This window comes from Notamacropus eugenii, chromosome 2, assembly GCF_028372415.1.
Source record: "Notamacropus eugenii isolate mMacEug1 chromosome 2, mMacEug1.pri_v2, whole genome shotgun sequence".
Lineage (NCBI taxonomy): Eukaryota > Metazoa > Chordata > Mammalia > Diprotodontia > Macropodidae > Notamacropus > Notamacropus eugenii.
The window spans coordinates 287425918-287448293 of record NC_092873.1 but is presented as its reverse complement, the minus strand read 5'-3'; the positions used below and the strand labels follow the sequence as shown (position 1 = coordinate 287448293).

Sequence of the window (22376 nt, the reverse complement as noted above, 5' to 3'; positions counted from 1 at the left end):
GAGGCTGTTTCTTTAGCCAATCACCCTTGGGGGCTCATCCTTAATCCATCCTCAGCTGAAGACAGTACCCAGCTCACGCCCAGGACCATCTGATGCTGCCCATACCCTTAGTCATCTTTGTAGTTAACATAAACACACCCCAGGGAGAGAAAGGAGGCCTTCCCAATGCTCACAGGCACTCTGTGAATACCTGCTAGCTAACTGAGCTGCAGCAGCTTGTCAGCTTGTCAGCGGAGCCAAGGATGGTCTGGGGAGCAGAACACCAGGTGCCCAGGCCCCGAACATCAGCAGTGGCTCCTCTGCAGCTGCAGGAGCTTCCTGCCCTGGCCTCACCTATGGAGCGAGGGGAATGAGGGGAGGGGGGATGGGTGGGACACCTGAGCTCAGGTCAGACGAATCAGCAGTCAGAAGGGCTTCTCCCTCCTCAGCAGGGCCCAAGTATGAGTGGCTTCCCAGCATTAGGAAAACCTACCGAAGGAGCCCTTGGGACACGGCGCTGCAGCAGGCAACCCAAAGCGGGTTCGAGGCCACCAGATGCCAGCTTCGATTGCCCTTGGACAGCTGTCATAATTCACTGCAACAGGACAGACAGGGTTACTGAGGGTGAAGGCAGGGCTACCACAGAAATTCCTCTCCATCCTCTCCTCTAGCAGTTGTGTCAGAGGACTAAAGAAAGTTTCCTTAAGGATAAGCTCTTCATTATTTCCCTGGGAAGGTGACAGCAGGCAATGGCGTGAGGTCTTCCCAGAAGGCCTACAAGTCTGGAGAATGTGTTCAGCTCACCATGCAGAGCTCCTGGCACACTGACCTTCCCAGGAGAATGCTGCAAAGCCCAGTTTGGGGCCCCAGCTTGATCTCCCATAACCTGAACACCCACCTTCACAGCCATTGGCTGTCACCTCTGCAAAAGGGTTGTCACAGCGGTCACACTGGCGCCCAATGACTCCAGGTTTGCAAGGGCACTGGCCATCCTCTGGGTCACAAACCCGGGACAAAGAACCCGTGGGGTAACAATCACACAGGAGGCAGGCAGGGCTACCCAACGGGCGGTAATGATTCTCCTAATGGGGGAGGGAGAAGAGGAAAGGGAGATAATAAGGGAAGCACCAGACCCAGCCATGTCTTCCCACTGTCCCTCTCTCCATGACCTTTCAGGTATGGACCTTCAGGGCAGAATTCTAGCCCAGGAGGCACAATGAAGGGCACACATCTGAATGGAAGTCCCTCTTATTTCCTCCCCTATCCTTTTGCCCAACATTCCTCTCATCCAGCATTCTTCCTCTATGGCCTTAAAGAAGCAGCTAAGGACCTGGGTGGGCAGTGAGTGGCCCCTTGGCAGGGGTAGGAGGTAGGGGGTAGGCCCTTTGGGCAGGGGGAGGGTCAGATAGGTCTGAAGATTAGCCTGGACAGGCCAGCCAGTGTTAGTGACCTTGCAACGGCATTCTCCACTTGTCTTGTTACAGTCGGGGTCGAAGCCTTGGCTGATGTCACAGTTGCATGGGCCACACATGGGATGTCCCCACCAGCCTCGAGGGCACGGCTGGTCAATCCTGCAGAGAAAGGCCAGCCACAGACATAAGGGGCAATCCTACACCATTTACAGTGACATGGCATGGTGGAAAAGAGTACTGGCTCAGTAGTCAGATCACCTGGATTCAAACTGCCTCTGATACTTACTACCCTGTGTGACCTGAATAAAGTCCCTTCCCCACTCTGGCTTCCACGCCATGGAGGGAGCTACTAGATGGCCTCAGAGGACCTTCCCAGCTCTAAATCTGTAAATCTGTGACACAATATGATATAGAGATTAAATATACAGTGTGAAAAACATAGAAGCCTGGAATACACACCCTCCTCACCTCCAAGTCTGGAAATTCCTTTGAGGTTGGGCTCTGATGCCCCTCCGTCTCACTCATCCCACATTTCCCATCCATTGTCAACCCTGTCCTCTCTCCTTCAAACATCTGTCCTACGCATCCCTTCCTCTCCACTCGTGGCCACTACCTAGTTCAGGCTGGCCTGGACTATTGTAACAGCCTCCTAACTGGCTTCCCTGCCTTGAAGATCTGACCAAAGCCTAGATCTGCCTAGTCCTACCTCCTTCCCCCTAAGACCATAGGAGCCCTCTGTTACCTCCAGGCCCCAATAGTGAACCTCAGTTTGGCCTGCCCAGCTTTTCACAACCCAAGCCCTTCTTGTTCTTCCTTGCCAACCCCCCACATTTTGATCTGGCCACACACAACACCAGTCACCTTTCTGCATGCCTCTGACTTGGGGGGCCCTCCTCTTTCACTTCTGTATCTGTGTTTCCTAGGCTCCTTCAAGACTCAAATCCTGCCTTCTGCAGGAGGTTTGGCCCTGTGCCCCGGCAACAGCCTCAAGGTTCTGTGGGGGCCTTGGATCTATGTCATTATTTACACACATTTCCCTAAAAAAGTGAAGCGCCTTGAGGACAGGGACGGTATTTTTCACTCTTCATATTTCTAGAGCTTTAGCACAGTGCCTGGCACAAATAAACAACGAACACATTCTTGGGGGTTCCCAATGAAGTTATTCCTTATCTCCCCTCTCCAGGTACTAAGCTCCTTGAAAAATAACATGATAACATGATATAGTTGTATGATAATATTAATGTTTATAGGACTTTAAGCTTTGCGAGGCACTTTACACGACGTGTTTGACCCTTGTAACAACTCAGTGAAGTCAATGTTATTATTATCCCCATCTTATAGATGACAAGACCAAGACTGAAAAAGTTAAGTGACTTGCCCAAGGTCACACAGCTTTCTGAGTGATGAGGCAAAATTTGAATTTGGCTCTTCCTGACTCCAGGCTGAGTATTCTCTCCACTGTGCCACAGGGCTACCTCTCATTTTTGCCCTTTCATTCCCAGCACCTAACAGAGTGTCTGGCATATTCCAAAGAATTCAATTCCAAAGAAACCTGGTTTCCCTGGTATGAGGAATTCCTGATGAAGATACTCCCTCTTACCAATGCAGACCTGCACCTGAGAGGTCCTCAATGTCAGATGGCTCCCAGGCCTTGCTCACTCTGAGGCTGCCTCTCTGTCTACGACTCCAGGTGGACTCTAGCTTGTACAGTCAGTAATTATTTAATTACATTCATCTTAGGGCAAGGATAGGTTTCTTGGCCACATGTGGCCACTCATGTAGAAGAATGAACAAGGACTTCTGAGGCCATCTGGCAAATCCCACACTCAACTGGAAATGCTCTCTAACATTCCAGTCTCCCATGAAGACTATCAATGCTCTGGGCACCCACCCCTCACCCTTGCCCCAACCCAAGGCCACGTACCTGGTCTCACAGTATGGCCCAAAGTAGTTGTGGGGACACTCGCAAGTGTAGCCATGAGGGGCACTGGGTTTACGGGTACATACGGACTGGTGCTCACAGGGGTTCAGGGTACAGACGTTGGCACAGCTATCACCGTAGTAACCTGAGGTCAGAGACTAAGCCATCAGGGCTTGGTCCTTTTGGTCTCATTTCTCTGCTCACCTCATCTTCCCCTAACATCCCATCCTCCTTCTCTCCACGGTCCCCTATTCCTCATGGTGGCTGACCACCCATCTATTCAAACCGCCCCCCTGCCCCGTTCAGTACCAGGGTCACAGCTGCAGGAGTAGCTGTCCCAGTCATCACTGCAGTAGCTGTTAGGTGGGCAGGGGTTGGAGTCACAAGGATCAGGGAGGCTACAGCCCTGCTCGACATTGGCACGTTCTGCTCTGCTGGGATCAAGGCTGCTGGAACCATCTACAGTCTCACCCACTCGCACACCCTGTGGGGAGTGGAGGCAGTATTTACATCCCTCAGAGCGGGGAAGATAGGGTCAATTTGAGTGAGCAGGCTAACAGGAGAAAAGGCAGTCTCTCCATCTCCCTCCTTGATGCTTACCTGCATGCAACCCCGGAAGCCCTGGGCCACAGCTCCGCCAGGTCCCACAGCACCACCCACACTGACATTTGTGAGGTGTAATCCATGCAGCCGAGGACCCAGGTTGCCTTCTGCCTGTTGCTGCCCATAGTCAAATGATAGGACGGCATGGCCAGGCTCTCGGGCACCTCCACTGACTCCAAGCACAAGCTGCACGTGGTGCCAGTCCCCATCATTAGCTCTGCCTGGCTCCAGGCGAAGAGAGGATGTCTGGACACCAGTACCCTCCACACTCAGCATGACATGGCCCTCTCTCATCTGGGGCAGGCAGAAAGCAGAGAAGATAAAATGTCTGGGAACTGCTTTTCTACCTTGCCCGTTCTCAATTCTGATGCTACTGGTTACAGGACCCACTCACCCCCTTCCAGTCAACCTATGGAAAGAGCACAGGGTGCTGTAATGCATGTGCTCAGCAGATGGCACTGTTGTTCATCCCAAAGAAGAGAAGGCCCTTCCTAGGTATCTATCCCATTTCTGATCCAAATGCCCTGTCCCAGCTTTTACCCTAGGGATCAATCCTTCCTTCTCTATTCCAACCCATTCCCAATTCCACCCTGAATTTCCACCTGTAGGGTGATGGTACTGTGCCCTCTGGTGATCCCCTGCAGTAGAACACCATCTGCTTGGCGGGTACGGAACATGAGGCTAAGGTGCCAGGACTGGGTGATGGGAAGAGCCAAGCCATGCCAGGCCATTAGGCTCCTACCCAGGAAGCGCTGAGGATTTGCCATCTCTGGAGAAGTCAAGGAAATGGGATAACAGGTGGAGAATTGGGGGAAGAAATGGTTAAAGCAATTGGGGAACTTTTCTGCCCTGGGGAGGGGATTGTAGGGCACAGCTGCCCATGGGGGGCAGATGCCTGCTCTACTTGCTCATCCCCAATCCCAGCCCCACAATACTCCTCCCGCCACACCCTGGGAGCCAAGCTCAGACCCATAGTCTGACTGGGTCCATTGTCTCTTCTGCTGCCCACCCCAGGGCAGCTTCGCCCAGGCAAGCTTTTCCACCCACAGACAGACTCACTCTGTCTGAGACATCCCGACTCCCAAGCATGGAGGAGGAGCAGGTCAGAGTGAGTGAAGCCTGCCCTGTGCTCAACCTAGCTCACCAGCTTACCCTGGGCACAGCTCTTGCCACCATAGCCCAGAGGGCACTCGCAGCTAAAAGTATCCCACTGGTTGACACAGGTGCCCCCATTGTGGCAGGTGTTGCTGTCACATACATTCTTCTTGGCCGGGCACCCTGGAAGAGGAGAGGGTCTCAGGGGGGTTCTAGTGCTGGGGAAGCTCCAGACTGAGCAGAGAGTAGCTGACACTCCTTCTGCTGTGCCACCCCTCCCCCAAGACCTCCCCACTCCTGGGACTCCTGTCCTTTCATACCAGGCACAGTGCCATTGTTGGCAATGAAGTCAGCCATGTCCACACGCCGGCTATCCACCTGCAGATTTCGCATACAGCCCACAAAGTGGCGGGTGCGGATGGGAAAGCTCTCAGGCAGGTCAGGGACCCCTCCTAGCAACAGGGGACCTGTCAGATCCAGGGACCTGGTCCAGACATCACCAAAGGGTAGAAGTAAGGGAGGAGGAGAGGACACTTGAACCTCCCTAGGTGCTGACCTCTAGCTGATCTGAGTGCAGGTTCCAGAAGGGGCAATTGGCAGACCCTGGACAGGGCTGGTGATGGGGATGAGCAAATGGTAACATCCATAATTGGTCCAAGTGCCCTGACCTGCACCCAGAAATCCTCTACTATCCTCTAACCTAAGTCTTTTGCTCTTGGATTTATTTCCTTTCCTGCTCATCTCCTCTCTGCAACCCCCCCATGTCTCCTACCTGAGGCTCAGCATGACTGGCAGGGAAGAGGGGAAAATGGGAAAAACATGCCCAACCCTCTGGCACCCAGCCCCTGCCTCCCAACCCTCTCACTTCTTGCTGCCAGCCTGGGTGCCCTGAGCTGCACAGGAGTAGTTCCCCAGCACGGCTCCAAAGCGCAGTGCCACACCAGGATCACAGTCATCCACTGTCACCACGGCTACTTTCAGTTCAGAGGGGCCTTGTGGGAGTCCTGAGCGCCCCAGCAGTGGCTATAGAAGAGAAAGGGGTCAGGCTCAGGGTGGGGGTGCAACCTGGCATGGCCAGACACCTCAATACCCAGGCACACACAAACCCTTTATCCATTCACTATGTTCTCTCTTAGCACCATCAAGGGGATGCTACAGGTGATGAGGACAGAGATGGCAGGAGGTGACAGGCATAGCCGGGTCAAACACAAATGACCCTTGGAGGAAGGTTGGCCCACTTAGAGTTAGCATTTATGTAAGTCTGTAAAGTATTTAACATATTTTATCTTACAACAACCCTGTCAGATGGGTACTATTATCCTCACTTTACCAAAGAAAAGGAGGTTCAGCGTCATAACAGCTCAGTGTCTCACTGAAGCAGGATCTGAACCTCAGGACTCCCTGAATTCCAGAGCTCTCTCTATCCACTATGCAGCCTAGCTGCTCCATTTCCCAGGACCTCAGAAGAATGCAAGGGCCTTGAGGGCAGTGTCTATCCCTTGTGTTTTTGTCTTTATGACCTCATAGCTAAGCACCACAGCCATAGCACAAAACTTATAATAGTTGGTTAAAGAACTGAGGTTTCACCTCATGCAGAGCAAACTAGTGAAGCTGACAGGACAGGTTGATGAATACGTGGCTGGTGGAGCTAGGGACTGGCTTGAACATTCTGGAAAGCAATTTGGAACCAGGCTAAGAAAGTGACTAAACGTCCATGCTCTCGCACCCAAACATCTCATTGCTAGGCATTTCCCAGAAGGACAACAATGATAAAGCGTATATGCTCAAGTACACCAAAACAGAGCATCACTTTTTGCAGAAACATATCAGATGACCATCCACTGGGGAACTACTGGACAAAAAATGCCACACAAAGACCAGCACTAAGACTAGGAAGAATGCAGAGAAGCAGGGGAGGGCCTGGGATGTGATGCAAAGTCAAGTCTATAGCACCCAGGAAAGAATTCGTCCAATGACCATAACACAGACTCAACCATGGCCACTGCTTGCGGTGTGTGTACTTACAAAGACCAGCCCTGGCCTCCCAGAATATCTGAGTCTCTGCAGAGGGGGATGGGGGGTGACGGCGTGGTGCATCATGGCTACAGACCATTAGGTCCAGCTCTCATGCTGACTGATTTTGCTGAATGACTTTGGCCTTTTTCTACTTATCTTTATTATAAGAGACAACTTCGTGAGTAAGTGGGGGGAGGAAGGATGTATTCAGAAATAAAAGTGATGTAAAAAAGAAAAGATACCAATAAAAGTAAGATTCTGAAAGGTTCAGACTTTCGAGTTCCCTTGTCCACGAATTTCATGTTGTGACACACATTTCTGTGTGTATTGCGAACTTTTGTGGCAGACTGGTGAAACTCATGGAGCTCTGCTTAGAATCATGTCTGCCACTCACATTCATGGACCCCAGATGGAAGACCCAGATCTAGTCCAACCCCATACCTTCCCCAACAAGGAGTCTTTCAGCTTCCTCCCCACCACTTCCCAAGAAAGCATATCTTCCTTTGGGACAGCTCTCATTTATTCTGTTTGTTCAGAAGTGTAGAGGAACCCTGGTAAGGACATTCCCTCTTCCAAAGTACATCAGCAGCTGGGTGGCAAAAGATAATCGGAAGAAAACTGCCTGGAGTAACTGAGAAGTGACAGGACTTTCCCAAGGTCATGTGGCTTAGGTAGAATATTCCAGTGCTGAAGTCATCTCTGCTGCCATGCGTGGCACCAAACACTCTAGTCACACTGTCACACCAAAAACTTCAGTGGCCAAAAGCCCTGACTGTCAAACAAGGAGCTGACCTCTACCTCTCTGCAGGGATGACTTATGGGTCACAGTTTTGCCCCTGGGAGCCAAACACAACAAATCAGATCCCCTTCCCCATGACAACCCTTCATATCTCTGAAGGCCATCATGACCCCCCGTAAGGTTTCTCTTCCTTAGTTCAAGAGGAGCCCAGTCTCCTTGGACAGGACTCTGCTGCCGAAAGTGTCCAGACAAGCCTCACCTTATTGTAGTACTGCAACTGGACGGTATGCCACTGGCCATCACTGACGCCTCCAGGTATGAAAGGAGACACAGTGGTGGTTGACTCCCCTGGCAAAAGAAAGACAAAGTGATGCAGGGCCCTGCGTGAGCTACCAGTGAAATAGGAGGTCTGGGGAGGAAGGGGTGCACTTTAGAATAACACGCTGTCCTTAGGAGGGGTAAGCAAGGCTAAGTATGAACAAGGTCTGGAGAGACAGCAGAAGGCAAGGAAAGACAGACAAAGGTAGAGGAGGGCCAGGGATGGCGGCACACCTGCAGAGAAGGTAAGTTGGACCTGCTCCTGAATCACTTCAAGGGCCACAAAGTCATGCTTTTCATTGAAGCGCCCATTGTACAGAAGAAGCCCATCCCTCTCCTTTGTGGCAAACCTGTTTGGGGGGTAGGGAGAGGGTAAGAAATATGCAAGATGTTATAGAGAATGAACCCTCAGGTGAGCAGGGGTGAGAGGCAGCAGGCCTGCCCAGACAACAGGCCCATCTAAGTTGTCAGGGTTGAGGACTATGGGAGCAGAGGCATGGGAAGGGAGTGAATTCATTCAAAGAACCAGGAGGCAGCCCTCTATCCCAAGGAAAGGCCTCCTCTCTTCTGGGGACTTCTTAGGGAAAACAGGCAACAGAAGAGGATTCGATATGAACTTGGACTAGGTGAAAACACAGGAGACTTGGCTTCTAGGCTTAGCTCTGCCAATGACTTGTTTGATAATCATGGCACATCCTAAGGTCCCAGGTTAGTCATAAGTAAAACAGGGATCCCACCAACCTCCCTGCCTACCTGACAGGGTTGTTGTGGAGATTATATGTGAAAACTCATGGGAAGCTAATGTCACAGAGAATTCTTGTTCTATTGCTCCAGGTCGGAACCAAGACCAAGAAAAGTAAACAGCTCAACATTCACAGACCAAAACAAGGAATATTTTTAAAACTGCTTTTTGTAAATTCATGTGTTTATGTGTAATTATAGGTACATTATAAATGTATAGGACAGGCAGTGGAGAGTTGACTGTACAGCCAGGGAAATCTGATTTAAAGCCCCACCTCTGACCCATCTTGCCCATGTGACTGAGGCAAGTCCCAACTGCTCAGTGCTCTGGGAAACTCTCAAAGATGATAACTAGAGAGAAGGTGCTGAGGATGGAGGGTAGATGGAATTTCTTAGACCAATGAGACTACAAATCTCCACGTCTCCATTCTTATAAATATACATGCTTTTCATGTGCTATTCATGGCACATACTCATTTTGTGCTAAGCCAAGTTCCATGTGTTACAGAAAAGGGTTACAGCCTCTAATGGACAGTAATAACATTAACAGCAACAGCTCGCACTTAAACAGCACCATGAAGCTTCCACAGTGCTTTATATAGATCATCCCAGGTTCTTACAAGAGTCCTGAGATTATCTCCATTTTAGAGTTGAGGAAATTGAGTCCAAGAGAAATTAAGTGATCTGCCCAAGGTCATACAGCTAGTTAATGTCAGAGGTGGGATATAAAGTCCAGCACTATCCACTGTGCCACATTGCCTCTCAGAAACATGGTAGGATGGGGCATGAGTTTTAAACTTGTGGCTAAGAATGAGGGAAAGCTATACAATTTTCAAACACTGCCTGGTGTCTCTAAGTTCCTAGTTTGGACTCTTCTCGCCGTTCCTCTGGGGCTGCCCCTCTCCCCACTGTCACTCACGTGAGGGCCAGGGTGAAATGGAAACGCTGCCGAAGTCCTCGGAGGGTGAGGAAGGATCGAGCTGGGAAGCTGCGTGTGGTCACTTGGCAGTAAGGCTTCTCATAGTCACCCGATGGGCAGTCACATTTAAAACCACCAACCAACAAGTTGACGCAGGTGCCCCCATTCCTGCAGACTCCAGGAGCGCAGCGGCCCGAACGCGCACTCACCTCACAGTGCTCACCTGCAACAATGGGAAAGGTAGGAGTGAGCAGCCACAGCAGCCCAGCCGCTGACCCCAGGATACCACCACCCCACATCTCAGATATGCACAAGGATACAAGGAAAACCTCGATAAGACCTGGGTTTCCATCCTTCCAACATCTTCCTCCCAACAGCCCATGGCCCAAATCCCACTTACTCTGTTCTCTTACACAGTATCTCCCTCCAAATCCCCATACATATCCCACCCCTGCCACAATCCTCAAACTTATAGACACATACACCACCCCCTCTTTTCCCTGATCCCCCATCCCTTCACTCTCCTCAACTTTATACCCCCCACTCCACTGCTCTCCACCTTCCTAATCCCCTAAGCCCCATCACAGACTGTCCAGAAAAACCCTCAATCTTGTAACTCCCACCTTCACACCTCCAGCACTCCCTATATGGCCTGTGCTGGCACTGTTCTGTCATGTCTGACCCTCCCTCACGTCTCAAGTCCAACCAGTTATCAAACCCTGACCATTCCATTTCTGAAATGTCTCCTGAGGCCGTCCCCTCCATCCCGTCTGCCACAATCCCAATTCAGGCTTTTAGTACTGTAATAACTTCCTAACAGGTGTCCCATTCAATCTGATCCAGCATCTGTTAAGCTCTCAGTATATGATGGTCACTATGAAGACTGAAAGGAAATAGACTGCAGCCTCAAAGAGCTTAGAAGTAAGCTAGCAGAATGTCTGCAGAGAAGTCAGCACAGCGCAGTGCAAGTTTCCATCAGCTCTTCTGGACTACTGTAACAGGCTTCTCATTGGTTGCTCTCCTTATGTCTCCCCCCACTGCAGACCATCCTCACTCAGATACCTCAGGAATCTTCCTACAGCGTCAATGTAACCATGTCACCCTCCAACTCACTAACCTCCAGTGGCTCCCTATTGCCTTCAGGATCCAATACAAAATGCTATTTGGTGCTTTATTTAAATCCCTTAACATTCTGGCCCCTTCTACCTTCCAGGTTATACTTTACTGCCCTCCATACAATCTGAGTTCCAGTAACACTGGCCTGCTTGAAGCTCCTCACAAATGCCCTTCATACATGCCCTCCCCCATGCCTGGAAGCCTTTCCCTCCTTCCCTCTGCTGCATGGCTGCCCTTGAGATTCCCACACTCAGCCAAGGTCCTTCACAGTCTCCCCAATTCTAGTGCATGCCCTCTGAGACTACCACCCACTGATGTTGTACAGGTCTTGTATGCACATAGTTTTTTGCATGTTTGCAGGGGGTCTCTCCCATTCAAATGATCAGCTTCTTGTGGGCAGGGACTGTATCCAAGGGATACATTCTTTGTATCCCCAGGGTTTGTCACAGTATAGGTCTGAGCAAGGAGAGAAGACCAACCAGGAGAATATGGAAAGGTTTTGCAGAGGACGTGGCAGCTGAGGTGGGCCTTGGAGGAAGCTAAGGATTCCTGAAGAAGTAACAAAGGCAGGAGATGTCCTCCCAGTCATCCCAGGCAGCATCTGGGATAACTTCTCTGGTGTGTTCCTTTCACCTAGCAGGAAGGCTCCAGTCAGCTAACAGTGCAGGTAGATGGACGTGAAAGTGACTGAATGGCCTGGCCCAAACAGTAGTAACTAACATCCAAGGTAAGCAGGAGGCACACTGCTAGCGGAAAGCCCCAAGATTCTGCCCTCAACCCGGTACCACTGAATATGCTTTCCAAAGTTTTGGAAAAATGCAGAGATGGCATCGTGACTAAGTCTGCTGATAATTCAAAGCTACTCAGAAGGGCTATGAAGGTAGATGGCAGAGTCAGGAGGAAAAAAAAGATCCTAATAGACTAGAATGTTGGGTCAAATCTAATAAGGATGAAGACTAAACACTGAATATGATAGGCACAGGGCATTCTCCAGTGAGGAAATACTCTGCCAATGCAGGTTGATATCTTCCCTTGCAAATTTCAGTATGAGAGAGCTTCCCGGAGGAGAGGTACCTCACACACAGCCCAGAACACTGGGGTGACGCCTAACAAGACTTACACATAGGCGGAGCCAAGATGGCAGAGTAACAGCACGCACTTTCTAGAGCACTGCCCCCAAACCCAACCAAATACCTGTAAAAAAAAAAAAATGGCTCTAAACAAATTCTGGAGCTGCAGAACCCACAGAATGATGGAGTGAAACAAATCTCCAGTCCAAGACAGCCTGGATGGTAGCAGGGAAGTATCTATTGTGCCATGGTGGGGGGGAGGGTGCAGTCCAGTATGGGCCACAAGTGCACAAAGGGGACCTGAGCAGCTCTTGCGGGGGGGTGGACTGAATCTCTCACACCTGTGTTGGTTTCCAGACTTCATGGCCCCAAAAAGCTGAGGATAAATTGGAAGGTCAGTGGGAAAAGCCTGTGGGACCAGTGTGAAGAGTGAAGTGGTCTGGCCCCAGCCCCAGGGCAGCTGAGGGGGAGGGGGCGGAGGAACCTGTAGCAGCCACAGCAGCAGCAGGGGCAACTGCAGGCACTTTTCTGGAGCTCTGAGTCCACAGATTGTGGGGGGCTCAAGCAGCTGACAGTATATCCCCCCCGGCCACTGGAAGCAGAGAATTACCTTGACAAAGAGCTCAAAAATCAAGTAAATGGCTGGGGAAATGAACAAAAAACCAGAAAACGAATCAGACTACGGAATCTTACTTTGGTGACAAGGAAGACCAAAGCATGCAAACAGAAGACAACAAAGTCAAAGCTCCTCCATCCAAAGCCTCCAAGAAAAATATGCAATGGTCTCAGGCCATAGAAGAGCTCAAAAAGGATTTTGAAAATCAAGTAAGAGAAGTAGAGCAAAAATTGGGGAGAGAAATGAGAATGATGCAGGAAAATCATGAAAACGAGTCAACTGCTTGCTAAAGAAGACCCAAAAAAATACTGAAAAAAATAACACTTTAAAAAAAAAACCAGACTAACCCAAATGGCAAAAGAGATCCAGAAAGCCAATGAGGAGAAGAATGCCCTAAAAAGCAGAACTGGCCAGACGGAAAAGGAGATCCAAAAGCTCACTGAAGGAAATAATTCCTTATAGATTAGAATGGAGCAGATGGAAGCTACTGACTTTAGGAAAAATCAAGAAATTATAAAACAAAAACAAAGGAATGAAAAATAGCAGACAATGGCAAACATCTCACTGGAAAAACAACTGACCTGGAAAATAGATCCAGGAGAGACAATTTAAAAATTATGGGACTACCTGAAAGCCATAATCAAAAAAAGAGCCCAGACATCATCTTTCATGAAATTATCAAGGAAAACTACACTGATATTCTAGAACCAGAGGGTAAAATAAATATTGAAAGAATCCACTGATCACCTTCTGAAAGAAATCCGAAAAGAAAAACTCCTAGGAATATTGTAGCTAAATTCCAGAGCTCCCAGGTCAAGGAGAAAATATTGTAAGCAGACAGAAAGAAGCAATTCCGAGTATTGTGGAAATATACTTCGGATAACACTAGATCCAGCAGCTCCTACATTAAGAGATCAAAGGGCTTGGAATATGATATTCCAGAAGTAAAAGGAGTTAGAATGAAAACCAAGAATCACCTAATCAGCAAAACTGAGTATTATATTTCAGGGGGAAAAATGGTCATTCAATGAAATAGAGGACTTTCAAGCATTCTTGATGAAAATGACAGACCTGAATAGGTCTGACTTTCAAATGCAAGAGTCAAGAGAAGCATGAAATGGTAAACAGGAAACAGAAATCATAAGGGACTTGCTAAAGTTGAACTGTTTACATTCCTACATGGAAAGATCATATTTGTAACTTGAGACTTTTCTCAGTATTTTGGTAGTTGGAGGGATTATATACATATAGACAGAGGGCACAGGGTGAGTTGAATAGGAAGGGATGATATCTAAAAAAAATAAAATTAAAGGGTAAGAGAGGAGTACAATGGGAGTAAAAAGGGAGAAATGCAATGGGGCAAATTATCTCTCATAAAAGAGGCAAGAAAAAACTTTTTCAATGGAGGGGAAAGGGGGGGAGGTGAGAGGGAAAAAGTGAAGCTTACTCATCACATCTGGCTTAAGGAGTGAATAACATGCACACTCAATTTGGTATGAAAACTAGGTCCAAAAAATCAACTTCACAAATAAAAAATATAAGGTGTAGCTACTCAGGGGTTTACCTGAAAAAAAGAAACCTTTGTGATTTTAGTGGACTTACAAAGCTAGGAGAAATCACTCAAGTCAGCAGACTGACTCACTATAAATTCATGTTTTTCTAATCTCATCTGAGTCTTCATCACAGCAGAGCAATCCTTCCCTCCTCAATTCCCACTCCCCATGGAGGAGGAACCAAACCTCTTTTCCTCAGGCCTCCATCTCCCCCTTCCTTGGACATCACAACCACTCTCTCCTCCTTTTATTCATCATTAATGAAGAGGTAACCACTTCTCTACATGCACCCTTAATCTCAGTTTCTATACAGACTGTCTCCCAAGTCATTCCCCCCAGCCATGATAATCTCCAATCTTTCCCTATTCTCTAATTCCATTCTTGCCACCAACAAACACATCATCTCCTCCATCCAGGAAAATTCTCACTAGACACAGGTCCACCTCCCATCCCTGGCCAAACAGAGAGTACTCCATCACCTTCACAATCCTCTATCACCCCCACACATATTTCTCCCTTACCTCCATAATCCTTTCGACCCTACACACACGTGAACATATACGTACACAGTGGAAAGAGTATTTGATTTGTAAAGAGTAAATCTATGTCAACTTTCCAAACCTGAAAGCAATATATGTATACACATATGAGATATAAATATTATTATTACTGTCCACTAGAGGCCATTACCCTTCAGGTAACATAGGCAATCTGGCTTATTTCATATGCAAAATGGGGAAATCACACTAGATGACAGATCTCTCTTGCCCTTTCAAGCTCTAGATCCTATAATTCTATGGTCCATCCTCTCCATAATCCTTCTTCCTTCAAACAAATGCTCGGCCATCCCCTCCTTTCCTCTGTATCTCTCCACATTGCTCCCGTATTCTATCCCCTTCCCTCCCCAATGCTCCCTCAGAGCTTCTCATGTTACCAGATAGTTCTACGTACCAAATGTATTTCATTTGGGAATTTAAACCCCACCAACACAGGTTACATCTGTGCTAAGCTTCAGAAGCTGAGGACCACTGCCCCTTGGACAGCAAGACTACCAATGAAGGTTCTTTGGACAGAAGAAGAGGATACTAACTCAGTATCTCCTCCTCCTCTCAGTTGCCTCAATTTCAGTCATTGTTGCACTGTAAGACCAGGTTCTCTCCCTGGAGGCAAAACACACACACAGCTTCCCACTCAGATTAACTAGGAATAGTCAGAAGGTGGAGGAGGGGAATGGGACCCAACTATAATCTGAGTCTGTTCCCTGTTCTGAGATAGGGACAATCAGGGAATCTACACTGGTTCTTTTGGCATCTGGAGTCAAGACTGAGGCCCTTGTGGGGTCAGAGGATGCTCTGGGGCTGGAGGCCTGAGAGGCTAGAGCTGGATTGTTAATAGAAAACTATGGTTATCCTGGTTTTAAAAGAGCCATGAATATAATTAAAGTCTAATAAAATCATAGGCCTAGTCCCTATCTCATATCCCTGATTCTCTTACTCACCTCATTCTATCCTCCTCCCTGTTTCTCCCCAACCCCTAAACCAACCAATCCAATAGGCCCAAATTCTAGAGATGAGTTCTCAGATTCTGTGCTTGCTGACTAACTAGTTACCATGGAAACTGTTGTCCTCCCACCCAAGTCCCTTCCTCTTCCTCCTCCTGGACAAAGACCACACCTCTTCTCTCTTCATATACCCCTTTCTTCCCTTCCTCTTTTCCTCTTCACCTGCAGTAGAAAAGGAACTTGGCAGGTAAGATGGGAGTGAAAAGACTGGTTAGAGAGTCAGAAGGGCTCTAACGGCCTGTGTTCATCAGAGCTATCTACCCCACCCCCTTGTCAGAGCTACCCTACTCCCACGCTACTTCTTCATCCCCTCATCTGGGGATCCTTCCTGCCAGACATGACCCCGACAAAATAAGCAGGAGTGACCAGATGTGTGTAGGGAGGGGGAGCAGAAGGACAAAGTGAGAGAGAAGCCCAGGAATTCTGGGGAGGAAGAGCTGGTTGGGGGAAAGGAAATAGAGAAGAGGATGGTTTCCTCCTAATTGGGTTCCCTGAAACCAGCCTTTCCTCACTGCAATCTATTCTCTACTCAGTGGCCAAAATGATATTCCAAGTCAATGCCCCTAGGCTAAAATACCAAGTCCTCTCTACTCATGACTTTAGGTCCTTCACAATCAGGCCCCACCTCTCCTAGTCACATCTGCCTGTCACACTATGTCTAAGACAGACCGAGGTTATTCCTGGGACATCCCATCCCATTCCATCCATATCCCCCTTTCTGAATTCATTTTGTATAGATTTCACATTTGTTCATTTGTGTACATAGTGCTTCCCTCGATTAGAATATAAACTCCTTAAAGACAGGAATTCTTTCTTTTTTCTTTCTTCTCCTTTCTTTCTCTGCATCCCCACAATGCCTGGCACACAACAGGAGTCTAATAAATGCAAGCTCAATTGAGCTGATCTGAGAGTAAAGAGGAAGGCTGGCAGAAGAGGCTAGCAAAATGGTAAAGTAAAGAAGGTAGAATTCTGGACTGGCTTATTAAAAGGAATGTTTGTGGAGATTTAAAGAGCAAAGAGGTGATCACTATAAGCCACTGAGTTCATTAAAAACCAGCTATGACAAATATAATTTTCTTATTTGACAGGATTTAGAGATTACTGGAGTGTCATAGCCAGTCAACAAGCATTTGTTAAGTGCCTACTATGTGCCAGGTACTGTACTAAGCCCTGGGGAGACAAAGAAAGACGAAAGAGGGCCTCTGCTCTCCAAGAGCTCAATCTAGTGGGAAACAAAATGCTAATAACTATGCATAAACAAGATACAACATAAATTGGAAATAATCAACAAAGGAAAGGCACTAGAATTAAGGGGAACTGGGGAGGGCTTCTTGTAGAAGGTGGGATCTTAACTGGAGCTGAAGGAAGCCAAGAGGCAGAGATGAGGACGGAGAGTGTTCCAGGCTTGCCAGATGTCACCAATAAAACGGCCTGGAGTCTAGAGATGGAGTCTCATTCGAGGAATAGCCAAGAGACTGAAGTTACTGGACTACAGAATTTTGTGTTGAGGTTTAAAGCTGTAAGACAACTGGAAAGGTGAGGGAGGGCAGGTTATAGAGGACTCTGAACGTCAAACATAGATTTTATATTTGATCTTGAGGTGACAGGTTCAGATTTGAACTTTGGACTGGAGAGTGGAGATTTATGGCAGGGAGACCCAGCAGCAGCTCCTCCAACTGTCTAGGAATGGGGTGATGAGGGCCTGCACCAGGCTGCTGGCAGTGTCAGAGGAGAGAAGGAGGAATATGTGAGAAATTTTATGACAGTGAAATCTGATGGACACTTAGCATTATTTGGATTTCAGCAAGGTACCTAATAAAAATCTCTCTCAATGCTATTGTAGGCAAAATAAAGCAACAGGATTAGAGGACAAGATAACAAGATGGATTAAAAACTGCCCCAGTTACCCAACCCAGAGAATGGTTGTTGATTACTAATGGACTGATGTCAAGCCAAAGTAAAGTTTCTGGTGGAGCACCATAGTCCTCAGTCCTTGGACCAAGTCCAGCTGATGTGAGAGTTCACATTTATATTATGCTTGTCAAATACGCTGATGACACAAAGCTAGAAGGAATTGATAATGCGTTAGATTACAGAATCAGGATCTAAAAACATCTCAGTGAGCTAAGGATAGTTGGCTAAAGCTAATGATATGAAATTAACAGAGGTAGATGTAAAGTCTTGTACTTAGGTTAAATAATCAACTGCATCAGTAGAGAGTGAAAATGTGGCAGGGTTACAATGCAAGCAAAAAGACTCCAGGATCTAGAGTAGGCTACAAATTCAGTAGGGGTCAGAGCAAGAGGATTTTTTTTTTTTGGTGAAGAGCTGCAATATCATTTATATGGTGAACTTCTGGTAAAGAAACCTCTTCTATCAATGTAAATCTCCAATTGTTCTGCACCTTATAGCCTTAGGAAGTAGCCTGGGACATTCAGATTAAGATGACTTGCCCAAGGTCATACCATCAGGATGTGTCAGAGGCAAGACTTGAATCCACGTCTTCATTACTTCAAAGCTAGCTCTCTAGCTATTATGTCATGATGTCTCTCAGCAAGAGGATGGAGAAGTCATAAAAGCTAAAGCAATGTTAGGTTTCAATAAAAGAGCTATATAGTATCTACAGTATGGAGGGGCTAGGCCACTCCCACTGTGTTCTGCCTTAGTTAGACTACACCCAAGGTCCTGTTCTGAGCACTAGATTCTTATAGTGGGCTAGTAAGTCAAGAGTATACCTGAGGAAGAGTGGCAAGGATGGTGAAAAACCTCAAAAACTCAGGGCATGTGAAGATAATGTTTAATAAATAAATGCCTTTTCATTCATCTGAAGGATATGAAGGAACATTTGCTCCTAAAGAAAAGAGTTACAACACAAATGATAGTTGCCTTCAAATATTTAAAGGCTTGATATATGGAGGAAGAATTGAATTACTTCTGCTTTGGAGCAGAACCAGAACTAGGAGGCAGATACAATGAGGTCTCTACAACTCTCTGGAGTAGGGAAGGAGGATGAGCAACAAATATAAGTCTAGGGAGATCACTTGTGGGAGGCGGATAGTGAAAAGAAGCACAGTGTTGGGGTAGGGAGAGTTCAAGGAATAAAGACCTGGTGCTTAGAGGGTGCAATTCCCCATTGCCAATATCTCTTTCTGTCTATCTAGCCTTCTAGCTCCTCTATGAAGCCTTTAAATATTTGTAGGCTTTTTTATATAGAAAAGAAGAATTAGGCTTGTAGGAACTGTCCTACATAGCTCCTGAGAGCAGGGCTAGGATCAAGGAATATATGTTACTAGAGGCATTAGTTTCTAGGTAGCTAGTTGTGTAGTGAATAAGAAAGGCCTTGGATTTGGAGTCAGCTGCATCACCCTGGGCGAGTCACTTAATCTCTCTCAGCCTTAATTTCCCCACTTATAAAATGGGGATAATGATCAAATATAAAATATAAAAGTGATGTTATGTAAAACATTACATAATGGTAAGCTATTATTATTCATGTTATTCCAGAGATGCCAAAAATAATCTTCCTAAGATACAAGTCTGACCATGTCACTTCCCTACTTAAAAATTCTCACTGGCTCCCTAATGCTCCAGATAAAATTAAAACTTCTCAGTGACATTTAAATCTCTCCTTGGTCTGGCTATTTTTCAGTTTTTCAAGCCTAGTATTCTTCTCTGACATATTCTAACCACACTGTCCTTGACTATGTCCCCATGCCCAGAAGGCACTCCCTCTTTGCTTTAATTGCTGAAATCTTTTTCTTTAAAGTTCATCAGGTGCTGCCTCGTCCGTAGAGTTGCCCCCTGATCTTGTCCTCATCCCCCAATCCTTCCTCCAATTTCCCTTGAGCATTCTGCCTGGCTCTCCTCTTTGGCCCTACCATATCCTGCTTTGTACTGTGTACATCTCATATGGGGGGGGGGGGGGGAGCTGCCCCAGTAATTTCCAGGGACTGTGCCATTTAAAAAATCAACAAGCATTTATTAAGCATTGACTAAATCTTTGTATCCTTAACATACAGCAGTGCTCTGCTTATAGCAGGCATTTGCTGAACTGAATCACTGACTTAAGTATATAGAAGAATTTCCTAATAGAGTTGTCCAGCAATAGAGTAGTGAATTCCACAGTGCTGCAGATGAAAGGCAGTGGTGTAGTGGACAGAAAACTGGACTTGAAGGAAGACTTTTGGCTCCAGCCTCACTTAGCAGTTGTGTGACCTTGGGCAAATCACTTTCCTCCTTGAGGACCTAGAGAGGGTTGAATTCAATGACCTTTAAGTTCCCTCCCAGCTCAGATCTATGTTGCCATGCTTAAACAAAAATGGACAATCACAAAGCCAGCACTGCTGTGGAGGGGATGACCTCTGAAATTTGTTTCAACTCTGAGATTCTGTAAACCTTTCTCCGATTCTCAATGAAACTAGAAAGATGGATTCTGCTCACATCTGTGACCACTACCAGCACCTTACCAGCACTTCTGCTATAATAACTCAGACTTGAAATGATCATCTTTTGTATTATCATTATTTGTATACATATCTTATTTTCCTTAGTGGGCCATACACACCTTAAGGACAGACATCCATTGTGTTTCACTATTTTTGTCTCATAGAGCCTAGTGTGGCGAACCTTACAAACAGGAGGCACTCTGTAAAGGTGTTTTTGAATGAATGAATGAATCAGAGACCAGAAGTAAATCAGAATAATTTCTGACTCTGAGCTTTGGCATCTATTGGTCCTAGGCAGAAATTCAGGAAGGTAGCATCTAGTACAACAGTCCAACAAGAAGCTGACTGCTCCAGTCACAGACTCCCAGAATCTTAGGTCTGCAAAGGAGTCCAACTCAAAATGAAATGACAACCCCTCTCCAAGACACTCAGCAAATGGGCATCCATGGTTTTTCTGAAGAATTCGACCAGAAGAGTGTAAGCTCCTCATTTTTATCTTTGTACTCCCTGCATCTGGCATGGTGCCCACCAAGCAGAGGACATAAAGGTTTGCATGACTCCCTTGCCTCCCAAGGCAGCTCATTCCACATGGGAGCAGCTTCAATTGTTAGGAGGGTTTTCTGAACATCAAACCTATGTCTGTTTCTTTACAAATGCCCCTCATACTCCTGGTTCTATCCTAGACAACCAAGCAAATAAGTGTAATCCCTCTTCCAAACGACAGCCCTTCATATTATCTGAGAACAGACACCACATCCTCTCTGAGTCTTCTCCTTCCTAAGCTAAGTATCTTTAGATCTTTCAACTCATCTGCATGGAACACGATTCCAGGGTCCATGCACCTCTAGAAATGCCAGCTTATCAATATACCTTTTACAATGAAGGCTGAGATCTAAACACAAGCCTGTAGATGGGACCCAATCCAGGACAGAGCTCAAAGGGGCCCTGGAAGCTGTGCCTTTCTTAACGCAGTGCATGACCACTTGAATTTTTTTGACAGCCAAATCATATTGCTAACACACATAGCTTTCAAGACTACTATAGTGCTCAGATTTCTTTCAGACAATACACTTATCTAGCTATGCCTTCTCTACTTTGTATTTCTGTAGTTGGGTTTCTGAACCCAAGAATAAGACTTTACATTTATCTCTATTAAATCTCATCTAATTATATTCAGCCCAGTGCTCTAGAGAAGTCCTCAAACTTTTTGATCTCAAGACTCTAAATTTTACTCTCAAAGAGCACTCCAAAGAGCTTTTGTTTGGGGGGGGGGGATGTTATGTTATTGTTCAGTCATGTCCAACTCTTCCTGACCTTATGGACCATAGCACACCAATGCTATCCATTGGGTTTTATTGGCAAAGATGCTGGAGTGGTTTGCCATTTCCTTCTCCAATGGATCAAGGCAAACAGAGGTTAAGTGTCTTGCCCATGGTCACACAGCTAGTAAGTGTCTGAGCTCCGGTGTGAGCTCAGATCTTCCTGACTCCAGGCCCAATGCTCTATCCACTCAGCCACCTAGGTGCCTCCATGGGGGATGGGGGTGGGGTTATAGCTATTGACATTTACCATATAAGAAATGAATCATGTAAATGGTTCTGACCAATGAAAATACTTCAGGGACCCTGAAAAAGGTCTCAGGGATGCCTAACAGTCACCAGACCATACCTTGAGAAGCACCACTCTAGACTGTCAAGATCTTTTTGCATCCTCACGTTGTTATGCCTTGTGTTAGCTATTCTCTTCCAGTTTTATGCCATCTGCAAATCTAATGACTTTACCCAAGTCACTGATAAAAATGTTAAGCAGCACAGGGCCAAGCACAGATCCCTGGGGTTCTTAATGGAGATCCCTACCAAGCTGACTACTGTCTATCTAGCCATTCAACCAATTCCAAATCCATTCAACTGCATTATCATCTCACATCTCTCCAGCCTTTTCCATAAGAATAATATATTTTATCATATACTTTGTGAAAAATATGTCCAGGATTCTCTTAATCTATTAATTTAGTTCCTGATCCTCTCCCCAAAAAAAGGGGCAGAGAGAAGGATGTGAAGCTACCTGTTTTTGATAAAGCCCTGCTAGTTCTTTGTGATCACTTCTGTTTCTTCTATACGGTAACTAACCAACACTTTAATAATGCTTTCCAAAAATTTACCAGGAATTTGCCAAAGTGATTGTCCAGCTTCCATTGTTTTCCTTTTACTGGAAATTAATCCATCTCTCCTTCATTCCTGCAGTCCCTCTCTTATTCTCCACATTCTTTCAA

The 22376-nt window shown here is 46.7% G+C and overlaps 1 protein-coding gene across 1 annotated transcript in view; it reads right to left on the bottom strand.

Moving 5' to 3' along the window:
* CELSR2 (cadherin EGF LAG seven-pass G-type receptor 2) overlaps positions 1-22376 on the bottom strand; it is a 51462-nt gene that overhangs the window by 12272 nt on the left and 16814 nt on the right. Inside the window, exons 3-15 of the mRNA XM_072644233.1 lie at positions 9744-9966; positions 8318-8433; positions 8025-8113; positions 5876-6033; positions 5331-5494; positions 5068-5193; positions 4518-4684; positions 3913-4209; positions 3622-3796; positions 3316-3457; positions 1430-1550; positions 878-1061; positions 473-574 (exon numbers count right to left, since the gene is read on the bottom strand). Coding sequence (XP_072500334.1) covers positions 473-574; positions 878-1061; positions 1430-1550; positions 3316-3457; positions 3622-3796; positions 3913-4209; positions 4518-4684; positions 5068-5193; positions 5331-5494; positions 5876-6033; positions 8025-8113; positions 8318-8433; positions 9744-9966 — 2064 coding nt within the window. The remainder of the gene's footprint in view (positions 1-472; positions 575-877; positions 1062-1429; positions 1551-3315; positions 3458-3621; positions 3797-3912; positions 4210-4517; positions 4685-5067; positions 5194-5330; positions 5495-5875; positions 6034-8024; positions 8114-8317; positions 8434-9743; positions 9967-22376) is intronic.